Source organism: Cryptotermes secundus, unplaced genomic scaffold (genome assembly GCF_002891405.2).
Source record: "Cryptotermes secundus unplaced genomic scaffold, Csec_1.0 scaffold649, whole genome shotgun sequence".
Taxonomy (NCBI): domain Eukaryota; kingdom Metazoa; phylum Arthropoda; class Insecta; order Blattodea; family Kalotermitidae; genus Cryptotermes; species Cryptotermes secundus.
Window position 1 is genome coordinate 100,155 of NW_019738882.1, and position 18,891 is coordinate 119,045.

General features: G+C 38.8%; 1 protein-coding gene across 1 annotated transcript in view; it reads right to left on the minus strand.

The window, feature by feature from the left end:
- Window positions 1–18,891, minus strand: part of LOC111871223 (vacuolar protein sorting-associated protein 13) — a gene marked incomplete in the record, with an annotated part of 172,647 nt that overhangs the window by 37,648 nt on the left and 116,108 nt on the right. The window contains 5 exon segments of the mRNA XM_023864160.2: window positions 11–159; window positions 1,955–2,101; window positions 3,866–4,003; window positions 7,002–7,205; window positions 11,714–11,824. Coding sequence (XP_023719928.2) covers window positions 11–159; window positions 1,955–2,101; window positions 3,866–4,003; window positions 7,002–7,205; window positions 11,714–11,824 — 749 coding nt within the window.

An 18,891-nucleotide genomic window follows, 5' to 3' on the forward strand; every position in this document is an offset into this window, starting at 1 on the left:
CCACACATACATGATGGTATTTGAATCCTTTTCCCACAAACTAAGAGCATCACTGGTATGGTTGAGCATAAGTGCTGGAGCCATCCCAGGGCTGTATGGTGAGAATGTTACATACACAGCTCCTTCTGTCATCTGCACATCAACATTTACGCCTCCATACTGGAAACAAGAAGTTGGGTCTGCTATAGTCATTACAGAAGAGCAAAATTAATGATGATGATGAAAGAAACAGACATAGTGTGCATGAGAAACAAAAATATGGAATATTACAAAATGAACACCTTGTTCTGAAAAGGGGCCACATTAAGAGCCAGAACAGAGACAATTTGCTTTATCTGATATGGAATACAGATTCTGTATATTACAGCAGATCACATGATATACAAAATGGCAAATTCACAAAACTACAACTGGTAAAATATGCGTCTCAACATCATCAGGTATATTTTGAGCATGTGTGGGCATGATTTTTTTCAGTTTTCAGTTTTTTAACAGCAAGACAAGTTAGAAAAAATTTCAAGAAACGAGTCAGAATTTTATGTAACCATAATTTATAACACTAGGGAGCTGGGGTAGCTTAGTCAGTATAGCGACTGGCTACAGGTTGAACAACCGAGGGGTTGGAGTTCAAGTCCTGGTAGGGTCAAGAATTTTCTCTTCTCCACATCGTCCAGACCAACTCTAGCATCCATCCAACATCCTATCCAATGAGTACTGGGGGCTCTTTCCCTCTGGGGTTAAGCAGTTGGAGCGTGAAGCTGACCACTAACCTCTAGCTAGTGCCGAGGTCAAGAAAATGTGGATCTATACATCCATTCCCCTGTAAGCCTTCATGGCACAGTGCTTAATTAGTTAAGCACAGGGGCAACTTTATCTTTTTACCTTTACAATTTATAACACTAACCATCATTTACACTGCACTAAAGTGTAGTATTTTTCCCTTCTGATATCATATTTCTTAAATGAAATACTTTCATAAATAGCTATTAAAGAAATCCAATTCTTCGGCCATAATAATTTTCATCATGGGCAAAAAGAATGGAGAGAGACACAATTTGTTGACAAGCTGAGTAAAGCTAGTGCTGCCAACTATTATGATTTGACGGACTGGGCAGTTTGCACGCTAGTGAGAAAAGCAAAAGCAGTCATATGAAATGTCTCAAAGTCTGAGATTGGAAAATTAACAAGAAAATTAAGATTTTCCATTTCTGGACTGAAATTTGAAAATTCAAGACTCTCACATGCTAGGTATGTTCTACAACTGTACTGTACTGTGTTGTACTGCACTGTGAAATCATATAAACTGAATATCACCTAGCCCATATTTTTTCTTCTTCCCTCATATTTCTCCTCTGCCACCCATACAATATCCTAGTCCCCCTTTCCCTGCCCCTCTCAGTCAGACAGCATGCAATTCACAATAAAGTGAGCACTATGTATTAAGATGAGATTAATTAGTTGATAGCTTTTTCAAACTTAAATAAAATGAGGAGTAACTCTATGCATAATTTAACACCTAAATTATTAACAAGCAAACTTATGAGTGCTAGTATGACTTAAAGTCAGTTACAATAACATATGAATAAGCAATACATGTTTTTATATTGCATAAATTCAGTATATTTCAACATATTTTAAACGCATTCAACTATACAGGGAAAAATATAGGAAACCACCACAATGCACACTAGTAAATCCATCATAATGCAGGCTGGCACCCCACGGCACCCCACACAAATGTATGTGCCCCCCACCCCACCTCCAACATACATGAACGTGCACACACACAAAAGAATTTTGGTTGTATGAAGTACAATCGCTCCTTCAATGAAAGCCTTTTCTCTTTCATATACATGAATTTTAGTGCAATTATTCCGACAGTGTATCTTTTTGTTTATATTGCTGAATGCTTCCAAAGAAACAAATAAATACTATTAACTGGCAAAGTTACTACCTTGTTGTAAAGTTTTAGCATTGTTGTGTGGACTGTAGAATAGGCAAAGGGAGCAGACATCTCAGAGGTGCCTTGTATCTTCACACGCATCTCCTTTTTCTGATCTTTGCTACGTGGCCACAGAGGACTGCATTCTCCTGGTTTCACCTGTACCAGGACAACACAATATGGAAGGTAATAAAGAGTATTCAGAAGGTTTAACTATTCAGATTGTGGTCTTCTGGATTGTGACACCATGCACCCTTCTAAATGGATACCACTGCTTCAAAGGTACAGGCTGCCTCCATCTTCATGGTTGAAGTATGTAGGGCAAGGGATCAGTTGGGTTATATGAGCAGATGACTCAGATGGGTGGGAGGGGGGAAGAGGCAAGGCCAAGAAGAATGGCGAACAGGAAAATGGACTTTTCAGGGCCATAATATCGTTTCTTTTTTCTTCCACAAGGCAGATGGAATTATGAAAACACAAGAAGTTCTGTGTAGAACTAATCACTTACCTTCCTTTAACTGTATACTGAGTATTTAACACAACATGGGCCGCACAGAAAACACTCTGTCCAACAGTTCTTCCACTGTTGTGTGTGTATTCATGCTGTGTGAAAGTGTGTATCAAGTAATTGCCTAGCAATGACTGGGCAGGATACACAGACACACAGGTAGCAAGGCAATGTCATAAGCCTCCATTTATTTCTTCAAAATAAGGAATGTATGCTAGAAAAAACAGCCCTTTTCTGGGCAAGATCTATCGTGATCAACAGTACCAGCAACTTGGCCCAGAAATTTTGACACATGGACTAGCTTATAAGAGAGAAGCAACATATCTGTAAATCCAGTTCCACCCTAACAACAGGGATAGAGGGCAAAGTCCCCTTGAGCAGGCTGTACAACCTTCTTATCCACTCCTTCAAGGAAACTAGAAATTTCTCTCCAACAGCCACTTGCAAATTGTGGAACTGTGAAGAAAAAAAACTGTTCTTCTCTGGGCAAGAACTATCATAGTCAGGAGCAGGAGATTTGGACATGTCAACTGACTTATAACAGAAGTAACCATAAAAACATGGACAGAAGACAAAGCCCCTTCAGTAGGTTGTAAAAACCTCTTATCCCTCCCCTCAAGGAAAGGAAGAAGAAGTTTCTGTCTAAAGATAAGATAATTATTTATATTTGTGAAGAAAATTAAAACATCCCATTTTACAAGAGCCCTCAGAAAAAGTATGGCTAATTTAGCAATTACCATGTCCCATCTGCAGAGGCTCTATAAAGGGCTGTTTTTTTCTCATGAATTCATTTCCCTCCTGTGATGAAAAACAATATTGCTACCATCATCTCAGGGGATCAACTGTGTCAAAGTTGAAATAAAAACCACAGTTTTAGGGACCTCCTCTATCTCCATCAACCCTGATGATGGAGACTGAGGATATCTATGAACCTCTGGCTTTTAGTTCAACTAGGACATTGCTGGGGCACGCGGTACTGTAGTGGGTTGAGGCACTATGCTGCAAGCCGAAAGGTCGTGGTTTTGATTCCCAATGAGGCCACTGGATTTCTTAAACTGACCCAATCCTTCCAGCCTCACTATGGCCCTGGGCTTGACTCAGCCTCTGACAGAAATGAGTACCAGGAATCTTCCTGGGGTTAAAGGGCAGCCAGTCTGTGAGGATGACACCTTCACCCATATCTGTGAGCTGACTGTCTAGAAAAGCCTGTCAAAGCCTCAACCTCTCACAACCCTATGGGCCTCCACAACCTGTTACAGGGATAGCTTTATCTTCACCTTTGACATGGCTGATCACCTGAGAAGATTTCGGCACATTCACTTGCTGTGAAAGCTTCAAAACTTACTGTCCATGGGTTACTATGTTTATCAATGGTACAGATGATTTGGAATATCTGCCATTCAGCAACAGTCTACCTTAATCCAAGGATCAGCAGGTCGATCTGCTTCTTGACATTCTACGACGTAACTGGCATTATTCACCAACACATAGTATGGCATGAAGATAACCTGCTTTGTCAGTGTTGAATGTGTCAGCTGAATGTGTACGCCAACCTGCAAAGGTACATATGAAACAGCGCTCAAGTTCTGTCATTGTTAGAGTTATGTATCACACTTCAGGTACTGGATCTTGTATTTTATTCAAAAAGCCAAAGATGTCAGACATCCAGATATTCTTTAAACTAGTGGGTTGGCAGCAATGACTGAGTAGTTCACAGACTGGCTGCTTTGACTGAATGGCATGTAGCACCCTTTGGTTCAAACCTACCCTTTTGTGAGTACACTCACTTCTCCATAATAACTATAGTTATTTACTCCTCTCTTTAATCAAAGACAAGGTCAGATGCTGAATCATTTTGAATGAGAGTTCACGTATGAATATGGCTCAAAAAGGTTTCAATTTGGAAATGGAATTAAGGACAATGATCTGATAAGCAATGAAAATAATTTCAGTTTCAATTTTCATACTTTATCTTATATTTTATGTGCATGTTAGTCCTGGGACCTGAAATCTGCCTTGTCTTGCATCTCAAGCTTGCCAGCTAAGAGGCCTAGTACTGCTTAAAACAGTAATTTGCAGCAGACTTTTCTTCACTGCAGGCAAGAATTTAATTTGAACTGAAATCTCTCTCTCTCTCTCTCTCTCTCTCTGAGTGCCACATAATAGGAAGTCTGATATATTAGTTATGATCTGTGAATGAAATAATTATTGGGCCACTCAGTAAAATGCACAGAGAACAAAAACACGCTGTAAGTATGATTTCAAACATGACATCAAAATATAATTATTCTGTCAGTTGTCTCTTATGGATACAATAAAATGGGGCATAATGTATAAAGTATGATACATAAAATACATGAAAATTGTCAGCAATTCAGATCTTTGATTTGAGAGTGACAATTACGTTTTCCAGAAAGAAGGACATTCATAAATTTACTTGGAGCACAACTGGGACATCTGTCATTAATTATGTAACAGCAAATAACAAATTCGGCCAACTAGTCACACACACAACACTTCAGAACACAATGACTGATTGAGTCACTCACTTACTAACTCACTCACTCCATGAACTTGAGTCCTTCTTGAGAAGTTGCCAGTTGCTCAGGTACTCAAGAATTTCCCAATACTGTTTTGGACTTGAAAGTTTATTACCATGTGCACAAGAGTCCTACACTGCTCCCTATCCTGAGCCAGAACAATCCAGTCCATAACATCCCATCCTATTTCTCTAAAACCTATTTTAATATTATCCTACCACTTACATCTAGGTCTTTCTAATGGTCTCTTTCCTTCTGGCTTTCCCACCGAACATATGGATTCGTCTTCTCCCCCATATGTACCACATTCCCTGCCCATCTCATCCTCCTTGACTTGTTCATCCTAATCATATTTGGTGATACACTCTATACATGAAGTATTATATATTTGGATCATTNTATTTACAATAAAAAGGGCCGCCTTCGGCCAGTTTACATAACGCCGTTTCATTATTCTCTCTCTAATTTCCCTCTCGGGGGTGATGCCGCGAGACTGTTGCTTCCCTCCATTGTCTGTCACTCTCTACACAATTTCTACCCTATTCTACCCTGGTGCTCGCTGGGGTACACTGGAGACTGTACTTTGAGATCACACAACAACACTGAATTTTTTTAATAACATGGCTAATATGAGCAAAGAGACTTACTTGCAATAGAGACGCAGATAAATGTCACCATCCACCATCTCGTGGCACCCATGTCGGATAGAGCCTCCGGCTAGCAACTCGTTATTACGTTTAGATCAGATCCCCTTGAGTTTTTTTTTTTCATTTTTATACACTAATTTTGCTGGCACTGCACTTGGCGAAAGAGGGAGGTTAACTCCTCCTTTCGTCCTCAATTTCTAAAGCGGTATATTCTAATTGGCTAAATCCGACTTGTTGCGGAAAAAATGCGGTGCCGCCCTCTTTGCATTTTGTAATTTCGCGGTCTCCAGGTGTTTACAAACGTCACTTATAAAGTGGAGCGATTGTGCGCCTTTTGCTGACTCTAACATTCTTGACCTCAATCGCCCGTCCAGGAGTCGCCATTCTGGCTCGATTGCTGTAAACGCTTTTCGTAATGTTTAGGCAATGCTTTTTTGATTTCTAGTCTCAAAATTGCGGCACAACACTTAGCAGTGGCTAAAACTTGTATAATAACCAGGCGGAAATGAATACTTTAGAAAAAGAAACCCATGAAAATGAAGTGGTTCACATATATTTGTTACAGTAAGAAAGTATCAGAAGACTGTCTGAAGAAATATCAAGAAATATCAATGGCTATGAACCAAGAGATGGAAGATTTGTGCAAAAAGCTAACGGCTGCCTATATTTGACTGGATACTGGCACTTCAGCCCTTGCCCTGTAGGACAGAAACACTGACAATGAGCCTTGGCCATGGCAGCTGGTTCCAAGTAGGTCTAAAAATGCATTTTTGCAATGACAGTCTAAGTCAGCAATTCCAAAGTGTGGCCACCAGGGCCAAACATAGCTCAGTTATTTCCCATATGGACATATTTCTAAGTGGCTCTTTCGTTATATGTGGAAGAGAGTTCAGTAAGCACATTCCCATTTAGTAATCTTCCGTAAATTAAGGTATCATACTTTCCTCATCCTTCGCATTAAATTTGTAAATTAGAAACAAATCTTGAAGAGTGCTTTCTTCTGAGATATGATGCTGTATAGTCTGGTAGAACTTCACTTTTGTTTTGTAGGGTCATTCTACCTCAATTTTCATGGTCAAAGAGCAAGCCAAGAAAACAACCAGCAGCAAACTTTGACCTTGAAGATGGAGGCAGTGCACTTCTCTGAAACGTTAGCATACTTCTACCAGACCATACAGCGTCATATCCCAGAAGACAGTCATATTCTCAACCATGAGAAACTAAAATCCAAATTATTTCCTTTAGAGGATTTGTTTTATATTTACAAAGTCACATTTTAAGTTATGTGGCATCAGAACATGTTTGTCACTTTTAAACTGAGACGTGAGATATTTGCACCAAAGAACTGCCGGTCTAAGCAATACCTGGTAAGTGGTTCCTCCTGTGGTACAGTTGACCACACCTGAACTGCCAGCAACATCCAGAGAGAACTTGTCTGACCATTCTCCATCTTCAACTCTGATAGATGCTTTCTTCTTCCCAAAGAAAGACTTAGCTCTGAAGGAGAAGAGGACAGGACCCTTGAAGTCCTCTGGGTGGTAAATTACATTGGCAGTCTCATCAGATTGCTGTAATTTATGAAAAGCTGATATACTGATGTTACAGCATGAGAGATATCAAAGGAACTGCAATATACTATTACACAGAAAACAGAAGTAACACATAAGGACAAGGAGTATAAACTCATTCCTTAGGGAAGACAAAGTATCAAATTTGTGTACAAAATGTGAATACATAATGAACAAACTAACCACAATAAAATCACTTGCTAAAAACATTAGTTTCTGACAATATCTGCAATCATGCTGACTTCTATAGGTGAGTTACTGGGATGGCAACATACAAACAAACATGTTAACAAAATCACACACCTGGCAGGAAAATTGACATTTCACAATGAGAACATTTATATATTGCCAAAATATTCCAGGTCTAGCAGCAAATCATACAGAACCTTGGGGAATGATTACAGACCTATAATTAAACTAATGGCATATTAAACTTGATCATTAGTTCAGACAGTCAATCATCTGGAGTTCTTCCAAAAACATCATTTTGAAAACAAGACCTGTTCCCATCAACAAATGTAAGAAAAGAAAGATTCCTGCTCAACTGGACCTGTAAGACAGGGATAGATAACCCTGGAACTTCTGGTAATGACTAGCTCCTTCTGAAGGGTTCAACTGATTATAAACATTTATCTCCTTGTATCTGGTGATGGAAACAAATCCAGTTCCTGAAACAATATGTCTGAAAAAGAAACCCTCAAGCCTGCAATGTCAAAATTAATAGCAATGTTTACTGTAATACACATCAACAGAAACATTTACACACACAATGGCATACTGAGATTTCAAAATCTCTCCTACTGATAAGCACAATAAGAAACACTTTTACTTCTGTATATTCATTTGCTTACCCAAAGTAAATGAGGTTAATGGATTACACTATTTATTATGTAGGCTCAATTTATCACAATCAGTATTAGCCTTATTATTTACAATCCATCAATGTTAGATGGATTATGAAAAATTCAGAAGTAGTCATGCCAATACTCTTTCACCTTTGCATTAGAGCATTAATGAAGCTGAAATTAATAAAACTGAAAATGAATATCTGGCACAGGCTGCTTATATTACAGCAAAGCCTGAAACTGATAGGCAGCAGATGTGAATGAACCTTGTCATCAGGCAACTTCCATAAACTGTAACTAATTACTTGCAGGAGTATTGCTCCATATGTTCAAAACTGTTTGCATCTACAGGAGAAGATAACTGGAAAGCAAAATATAAAATGGAATTTTGAGAACGATAGTGTAACATTATTAGGATGGCCACATGTAAACTTCACTCTTCAAAAGAAAATATTAAAATGAATGTGGTAAATAAATTATATGCAGATCATTGTCTTAAAACACCTTATAGAGAACAGCTGTTTCACATTAATGCTTAGAGTACAAGAATTAACTGAAATGTCACATATGCATTTTGCACAGATTTCTGTATGTGACTACAGTACATAAAGACATAAAATTATACTGCAACTACTGTCATAGTGTGTGACTAGGTAAGAGAGATGCTCCACAGATGTTCTGTAATTAAGATTCTGAATGACATAAAATTCTATTTGAGTCACATTCACATAAAGGCATCTGGTAAGCCCAGAACCATAAGCAACATTTCTTCCTCCTTCTACATCTGTGAGTGATGGCAGGTAAAGGTAAAGTTGTCTCTGTGCTTAACTAATTAAACATTAAGCCACGAAGGCATATGGGGGAGTGGATGTATAGATCCACACTTTCTTGACCTCGGCACTAGTTGGAGCTGAATGATCATCTTCATATTCCTGCTGCTTTACACCCGGGGAAAGAGCCCCTAGTACCCATTGGATAGGAGGCTGGGTGGGCTCCAGAGCCAGTCTGGATGATGTGGAGGAAATTATTGACCCTACCAGGACTTGAACTCTGACCCCTCAGTTGTACAGCCTGCAGGCAGATGCTATACCAGCTATGCTATCCCGGCTCATAGCTGTGAGTGATGGCAGTGAGTGAAAATGAATGTGTGGAAGCAATTTTGCCATGTGGAGGTCATAGCTAACAAAAAGTCGCAGAAATATTCAGTGTTATCCAGAATGGCCCACAGTTATCCATACGTGTGTGGGCAAGTTGCTCATAAAGTTCAAGAAGATGGCACTAGTGTTATATAAACCACATAGTGGACATTAATGACATGTTTCTGGTTCTGTTATGACATCAGTGTTTGGGAAGATTTGCAACTCTTAGCTTGATGAAATCTCTGTGCTGTATGGTTGCAGAAACTGGGGTATCAAAATACTGTGACACGATAACTTAAACAATGCCTGCTGCTAGGCAACGGCAAACTAAACACATTTCCGTGGCTCAATATACATGTATCATGACAATGGGACAACAGAGGAACTGTTAGAAATGGTGTTTTCCATGTGGTCAGTACCGAAGTTAATATAAGGAGGACTCAGTCAGAGCTGAGAGTTAAAGTGAGCGATTGAGCACTAACATTAAAATGATCCTCCACAAAGCTCTCATTAGATCCATAATGACTTATGCTAGTCCCGCCTGGGAATTCACAGCAGACACTCATCTAGTGAAATTGCAGGGCCTGCAAAACAAGGTTCTCCGCACCATTGGCAATTTTCCAAGGCGCACACCGGTCCGCGATTGCACATGGCATTTAAAATTCTGTATGTATGTGAATATATAACAAAATTATGCAGGAAACAAGCAGAAGTCATACAAAATCATGAAGGTGAGAATGTTCGCAACATCGGACAAGGCAAAGCCCAACACAGAAAGTATAAGAGGCTTAAACTTGGCAGCGGTCAGGCATACTACCGTTCAAGTGACTAGACTGCCGTGGTAGCGAATACTGGTAGAAATAGGGCAAAATCTGCTGTACTGAGCCTGGATTGACAGAAGCCTTGTATATACTGTATATAGAAATAGGAATTAAGATTAAATTTGTAAATATATGTAAATACTGACAATGGACTTACTAACACAGACTATGACTGACAAATGACAGACCCAGCCTCTCATCAGAGAGGGCGCCCCAAATGAACAGGACAGTAACTTTCATATAAGAAAAAAAAATCTGGTCATGAGCCCCAGTCGGGGCTTGACACCAAGACAGACAGACTGATGGACCATCAGTCACAATGTGACTTGAACTTGGACTTGGAGCCAAGAGTCAAAGAACTGCGAATTGGTAGCCAGGCAGCAATGGTGTGAGTATGGAGGAAGTGAAGAAGATATTGCTAGGAGCTGCTACTAAGCAATTATCAGTGAAGACTCTTAACAGACTAACACATAGCAAATGTTATAGTGAGTTGTTAAGTGTGTAGATTAGTGATAGTATTACAATACTTTGTAGTTGCCAGTTAACAGTGTTCAATAAACCCAACTGTCGATCTTGTCACTAACACGTGATAATACCAATTCATCATATTCTCTTTGATCAGAAGAAAAAATTTTCATGTTTGTGTCAGCATGAATGATAGATATACTGAGCACATTTTGTAACAGCAGTGTCAAAACTCCAATACTGCACATGGTTCTAGATTTGAGTGGAAACTTAAAATATATTTCTTTCAAAGAGAATGAAGTAAATACAGGAGTACATGTGGTCATAAAAAACATTTCTGTTTCCAGTGTGATACCCTGCAGAGAATTTATGGAAGCCTTAATGTGATTTTGGATACATTATCTTGTGTATGTTCCATACATGGGATTTCTAATGAACTAAGTGGTCAAACTCATGATGCCAAAATCTTTGGAAGACAATGCTTGTTTAAGTGATTACATTGTTTCTACAACAACTGAAAAAGACACTGTTGATCCTGCTCTTCAGCACTGGCATCAAGCAGAAGATGGTTGTGCTGTCAATGTTTTGGAAGAATGTGCATCCATCTTCTAGGTCAGTCAAACCTATGGAAGGGTAGAGATATTAGGGTCTGGTCTGGCACAGGACTGGAGAACAGGTACTTGTCAACAGTACAATTCTCCGAAATGTCAACAGCACAGACATATCGTGCCAACATTCAAGAACAGAATGAACACAATCATTGCATCATTTTGAATATCTAATACCAATAAATGAAAAACAGTACATGAAATGTAAAGAAACGTTCAACATTTTCTACAGAGAGCCAAAGTGTTATATATATATATTAAGAATACTGTTTCTGGAATTTGAATTTTTATACTTAGATCATCACAATCAACAATGGATCCAAAGATCATGTGATATCAAACTTGGCGTACATCCGAAGGAAACAAACATCCTGTTGAATACTGTTAAGTTCTGATCCTTTAAGAGGAATTTTAAGTTGTCTGAGGGCCCATATTCTCACTGAAGTATGTTCCAAAGTTATCTGCTGGCTACAGTTTGTCCATGTTTGCTACATAAATCAAATCAATGAGCAGTTGCACAGGGAGCGCCAGAAAGCTTATAACTCCAACCACAAACTGTCCTGTAAGAATATTAATAAAGTAACAACATGCTTAGTGCTTGACACTGTACAAGGCACTCCAGAAACCCACCACCACAGCTGATCCTGCCATTGCTGTCCTTGTTGGTACCATAACCTCTCTGTTCAAATTCAATGCAGATGATGACCTGCCATTAGACAGACTAAGATTTGATGCCCAACGCTGAAAGTATACATTAAAGTACCACAGAAGAAGTACAGCACAAATATAGAGCAAAGCATTTCACAATGATAATAACTGAAATTAAATGGTTAGTTGCTGATACTGTTAATTCTAACATTCTAGCATGTCTATGCACCAGTTAATAAGACTTTCATATAAACAACAGCAGGAAATGCATATAACTTGAATTTCTGGAAAAAGTTATGCTTGGACCCACTTTGATACGGAAATTATAGGATATGAAGATATAACATCAAAAAACGAATACGTACGATGTGGAGTGAGGAAGCAGACTAAGTTAAGTGTTCAGAAACTAAATCATGCAGTAAAATCTGACTTTTGGCAACAACAGACTCAATGATGAAGCAAAAATCAGTGAAGAAAACTGGAAAACTTTTGTTCGAAATGTATGACGAAAGAATGAAGGTGATATGTAAGCATCCAGGACAGGAAATAAAAACAGAAGGAGCAATGATTAAATGATTTGAATGTTTGATATGTCAGTTGCTTTGTAAAACTGTGTATTTACTTACTAACAAAAAAAGTTAGAGGTGAGCTGTTTGGATCCATAAATGTATAGCAAGGAACAATTAATTTCAGCGCAGGGAGGTACAGAGAAATGGAATATTGTCCCTGTGGAACATGAAGTTGTGGTCTCTGCGAAGAAGGTACAGGAATAAACAAAAGACAGCAATAGTAGCATGAGACAGCAAAAATAATCTTTTCACTAAATTCATGGTTGCCTGGAACCAACATTTACACCTTTCCAAAATCTATAGCAAATGAATTGATATTTTTTTTTGGCAAACTGTTCAGAATTGTTCTTAACTTTCAATTTATTAAGAATTATGCAATTGAAAATCCTGGATTGTGATACCAGGCAGTGTTGGGGGTGGCTGCACTGAAGCCTATAACTTCAAATATGAAGATGCAGGCAGCTTCTTCCACCTACATGAGGGTATCCACCTTCAAGACTGCAGTGCCACAACCTAGACCACCAATATCTGAACAGTCACCACCATGAAAGGCCAAGAAAGTGTATGGTGAAGTAACAAGGAAGTAAAGTCATGAGTGTGATATTACTGTTTTACTGTATGATGGAGATATTTGGAAATTCACAGCCAACAGCAAAAGAACATAATATACATGGTCTGACAATAGAGTTTGCTAACTTGTCACTGTGTGCCTGCAATGGCAGCAGTGGAAAGAAATCTCAGTATGGTTTGATGACACTGGCATATCAGCGTTTCACAGCTGCGTTGTTGTTGATCTATGGCAGTCTCTGAGTGGTGTCTATTATTGTGTAAGTGTGTTTTGGTGTGCCGTTGTGAGAATGTTGGAGCTTGAATTAAATTTCTTGTTAAACTTGGCAAGAGTGGAAGCAAAATTAGAAAGATGTTAGTGTAAGTTTACAGGGATACTGCTATGCAGAAAAGAACAGCTTACAAGTGGGTGACACGTTTTTCTGAGGGAAGTGAAAGTGTCACTGAGGAGGACAGATCAGGATGGCCAGCAACAAGCAGAACTGAAGAAAACATTGCAAAAGTTTGTCAAACTGTGTGTGAAAATCGTCGGCTGACTGTCAGGAGCATTGCAGAGCAAGCAAACATGGAAAAAGAAAGAAGCAATGCAGAGCAAGCAAACATGGAAAAAGAAACAGTTAGGAAAATCTTAACTGAAGATCTTGATATGAGGAAGGTGTCAAAAAATGGTCCCAAAGGACCTGCTCACACAACACTGTCTGTGAGGGTGTTTTTAGCTAGTAAACAAATAACTGCTGAAACACCCTCCCTATTCAACATATCTAGTCCCCAGTGACTTTTTTCCTTCCCAAAGATAAATGAAACACTGAAAGGAAGGAATTTTGATGACCCTGATGACATCAGGAATAAGGAGATGGCAGCTCTGAAGGGCATTTCACAAAACCAGTTCCAAAATTTTTTGAAGAGTGGCCTATGCATCAGTGTATAGCTTCCCTAGGGGAGTACTTTGAAGGTGACCACAGTGATATTCAGCAATGAGGTATCTACAACTTTTACTGCAATGAGTTCGCAAGCTTCATTGTCAGACCACGTAATTCTGACAGAGTCTATGACACCTGCTGGCTCAACAGACGCACTCAGGTAACAAATGTTTTTGGCTTTATGCAAAAGCTGAAATATAAAATGGCTATTTTTTAACTGATTAAAAGGGTTTTGAATAAATCTTCATCATTTGTAATGACATGAGCTCAATACAGCAGAAAACTGTCTTAGGTTGGCTGCATACCTGTATTAAAGTACAGTCTACTGACAGTTTCTGAATCAAAGTGAATCCAAACAACTCAACTACAGTAAACCTCCAGTTATCTGGTATTCACACACTTAGAATTCTCATGCAACCAGCAAATGTTTCAGAGAAAATTGAGCCTGTGATTGCATTATAGTATATTCAAAATTTCTCTGCCATCAATCTGCTGTCACCTTAAAAGACAGCCATAAAAAAGGTAAAGGTAAAGCTTTCCCTGTAACAGGCCATGGAAGTCCATAGGGTTATGAGATATTGAGGGTCCCGCATTATCTAGCCAATCAGCTCACAGATGGCAGTAAGTCTGTCAGCCTCATGCACTGGCCACCCTTTACCCTCCAGGAAGATTCCTGGTACTTATTTCTGTTAGAGGCTGAGTCAACCCCAGGGCCATAGTGCGGCTGGAAGGATTAGGTAAATTGAAAAAATCCACCTCATCGGGACTTGAACCCCTGACCTCCCAGCTTGTAGCATAGTGCCTCAACCAACTATGCTACCATGTGCCCCCAAAAGAATTAAGAGAAAAATTGTCACAGTGAGTTTGAAACATGGGAAAATTGAGTTCTGTATGAGTTTTCCTCATGTAGCCAGCATGGCCGATTCTCCACGCATGCCAGATAATAGGAAGTTCACTATACATGTTTAGCTGGGATTCCTACTATAGTAGATGGTTTTCTCTGTCTACTGTAAAATACAAAGGAAATATATAAAATTTGAAGCTTTTGTGGTGAATAAATGCATTAAAACTCTCTTAGGTTATCAGCTGTATCAATGTTGAGTAGAAACTGGTGTTTCAGAAACAGACTGTCTTTTAAAATTGGCATTCAACATGATGTGGCTTACCTACCTTGAGAATTTTTACTGTAAGAGATTTATGGTTTTTAGTGCTTCAGTACACCCACAAAATACAGTAGACATGACACCTCACATCTCACTCTTTGGATAGGGTTCCCATTTGTAACCGATCATTACCTACTGCCCTAATTCTTAAATATTAATACTTAGGACTTAATACCATTTTTGTACTAAATGTGACTTATACTCAGCTTTGCATTAACTATCCTAAGAATTTGTGGTGAGGAATGTTTAGATAAGAGCTACCTAGAACTATCTCTGATAGTTGGTGGGGCATGTAAATTGCTTACTCCTCCCACCAGCCCAATTAAAGAAACTTCCAGAATATCCTCAAACTGTAGAAATGTGAAGAAACTTCGAGAAAGACCCCAATGTGGAAGGTTCTGGAATATTATGTCATCCCAGAGTATTTAAAGGACTAATTTAAGATGGCGTTAGGCAAATCATCAGAGTCTAACATTCAGTATGTGTATATATAGTAGTAACAGTAATAGTATTTGGAATGAGTGGGTACATATAACATTCAGTGTACTGTATTCATAACATTCAGTGCATTCATTGTAACCATTTGGTGTTGTGTACAGTTGTGTACTAGAACAGTTGTATCTGTGACCTAAAGTGACTGATTTGTAAAATCGTGTAGTGCTGCCAAATAAATCAAGTTCAACCATTTCATCATGAAATGTGTGATCCAGTGACTTCTTCCATAAACCCTCTCCTTTCAAAGCAAGGCCCATTAACTCTAAAGAGAATCTCATGCTCACAACCTGAACATCATTCCCTCTTCCTGCCCTCACGCCATTCTCAGCACTTATGTGGTTCTAAGACATGTGGCAAACAACAAACGCAACCGGGGCTACATCATCGAGGGTGTGAAGAAAAGGGTTATTAAAAGTGGTTGTCCATCGTGTGGCTATTAAGCCGAAATAGAGAAGAACTGTTAAACATTCATCCCAGTTTTACCAGGACAGTCCTGTTTGTTCATTTAATGTCCTGCTGTCCCAGATTTATTTAAAATGTCTCGCTTTTAAGTGCTCTTTTGTAACATTAATTTCTGCCAATAACTGCTAAGTAACAGATGCTATTCTCTGCAATTGTCATTTCTATAACGATGTTAAAATTCCTTGTGGCTAATTAACAAAACAAAATTTCATAAATTATTAGTTTTTCTGTTGGCAATATGTCCTTCTTTTATGTTGGTAGGATTTAGATTTTCTTCCATAACAGAAGTTCCATTTGTATCAATCTCTGAATTCTTTGTCGACCATTTTGTGTCGTGGGAGCCTGTGAGAATTTACTGGTTTTCATCCATATAGTGCTGGCAAAACGCAAGTGCAGTATTAATGACAGTATTAACAGCAAATATCTGTTTATTAAAGGTGTGAATGGTATACTGAATGTACGTTATATAATGCGAAATTTTATTTTTGTAAGAAATTTTAAGTGGCGTGTTTCTAAATTAATAATTTTGAGCTCATTTTTGTATGTTTAAATTTCTCAATGTTTAATATATAATGTATTATTGATTTTTATCATGTCCCTTTTTTACCAAATAAATCTGTTTTTATGGGAAAAATGGAAATGTCCCATTTTTTAAGAAATATTATGGGAACCCTACTTTCAGAGTACATGCACAATAGCTATGATCACAGGACTAGAGGGTAACCTAGATTAAGTGTACCTTGAAGGATGTAGTGACATTCATTGCACACTCCTGCATTTTTTACTTTATTCTAAGCCAGTGTCATCTGGGTGTGAATTATACACCTGATCTTTTCAAAAGAAGTATTTCATAATGCAATACAAACATCATGACAACAAGAAATGATGGGCAGAAATTACTATAATTTTCTTACTACAATATCTCATACAGCATCCTACTGTAGTCTTACATGTTCAGCTAAATGGTGATGTGCAAACATCACCAGAAGGAAAACAAAATGACAACACATGCATGCCTCAAGTGGGATTCAAATTAATAGCCTCCCAGGTTTGAACAATTGTGTGCATGTGCTTCAAACGTCTCTGGTATTACATACATTAGTGCAGTGTGGAAGGGTAGTAAGGTCTGACAATGACACTGAATTTTGTCACAAAAGCATAATTCCAATATTCCATGTTATTAGTATCAAATGACATCAAAACGTATGTGCGCTGTTATTATTCTCAATATTCATGTCATGGCTGAGGAGCAGAGCCAAGCTTATAAAATGTCATCATAAAATCAGTGCCTAAAAATCAACCAGCCATTACGAAGAATGAAGACTGATCTAAAAGAGTAAATTAATCTTACTCAGTTCCCACCTTTCCACAACAGATTTTAAGAGCACTATCTTCTGGGTTGTGGCACCACAGAGCCTGGTGGAAGTTTAATGATGTTTCAGAGAAACACACTGCCTCCATCTTCATGGTCAGAGAATATGCCAAGCAAGCTGAGTGCTGCTTGCTTCTTCACATTATTCTTCAACTCTAAAGAGGGAGTCAGTTTGCTCCTCAGAAACATCATTAAACTTCTACCAGTCTATATGGCATCACAACCCAGAAGATAGTGTTCTATATGTGAAGATTATGGTCTCCAGAGACAGGACCCCATGTAGTTGGTAGGTGTTTCAGAGGAACCTTTTGTCTCCAGAAGATGCACACAGCAAGGTCATCTTAGATGTTGATAACCACTTACCAGACTACATGACATCATGTCTCAGGAGACAAAAATCATCATTATTCATTGACATAAGATCCTCAAATAAGAGATGGGTGAAATGATGAGACTGAGACCAGGAGAACTAAGAGATGGAATGATAATGAGACCAGCAGAATTTAGAGCTGGCACGATAATGAGACCAGCAGAACTATGAGATGGGCATGATAATGAGACCAGCAGAATTTAGAGCTGGCATGATAATGAGACCAGCAGAACTATGAGATGGCATGATGAGACCAGCAGAACTAAGAGATGGAATGATAATGAGACAAGCAGAACTATGAGATGGGCATGATAATGAGACCAGCAGAATTTAGAGCTGGCATGATAATGAGACCAGCAGAACTATGAGATGGCATGATGAGACCAGCAGAACTAAGAGATGGAATGATAATGAGACAAGCAGAACTATGAGATGGGCATGATAATGAGACCAGCAGAATTTAGAGCTGGCATGATAATGAGACCAGCAGAACTATGAGATGGCATGATGAGACCAGCAGAACTAAGAGATGGAATGATAATGAGACAAGCAGAACTATGAGATGGGCATGATAATGAGACCAGCAGAATTTAGAGCTGGCATGATAATGAGACCAGCAGAACTATGAGATGGCATGATGAGACCAGCAGAACTAAGAGATGGAATGATAATGAGACAAGCAGAACTATGAGATGGGCATGATAATGAGACCAGCAGAATTTAGAGCTGCCATGATAATGAGACCAGCAGAACTATGAGATGGCATGATGAGACCAGCAGAACTAAGAGATGACATGATAATGAGACCAGCAGAACTATGAGATGGCATGATGAGACCAGCAGAACTAAGAGATGACATGATAATGAGACCAGCAGAACTAAGAAATAGAACAATAATGAGGCCACGTGAACTAAGAGAGGGGCACTATAAGGAGTCTAGTACAACTGAAACATGAGAATGATTGTGAGTGCAACAGAACCAAGAGACGTGTATGATAGAAAAGCTAAAAGAACTAAGAAATGTGTATGATAATGAGTCCTCTATAACTAGGGGAGTGTAACAAAGATGCTTGCAGATTGAAGTGATGGGCATGACAAGTCCAGTCAACTTTAGAAAGGACATGATAATGAGCCCAACATAATTCATATGGGCATCATACAGAATACACACAGGGTAGTTGATGCAGGCAGTACAGACCACCAGGAGAATCTCCATCAATATGATGCTAGCTAATATGCAGA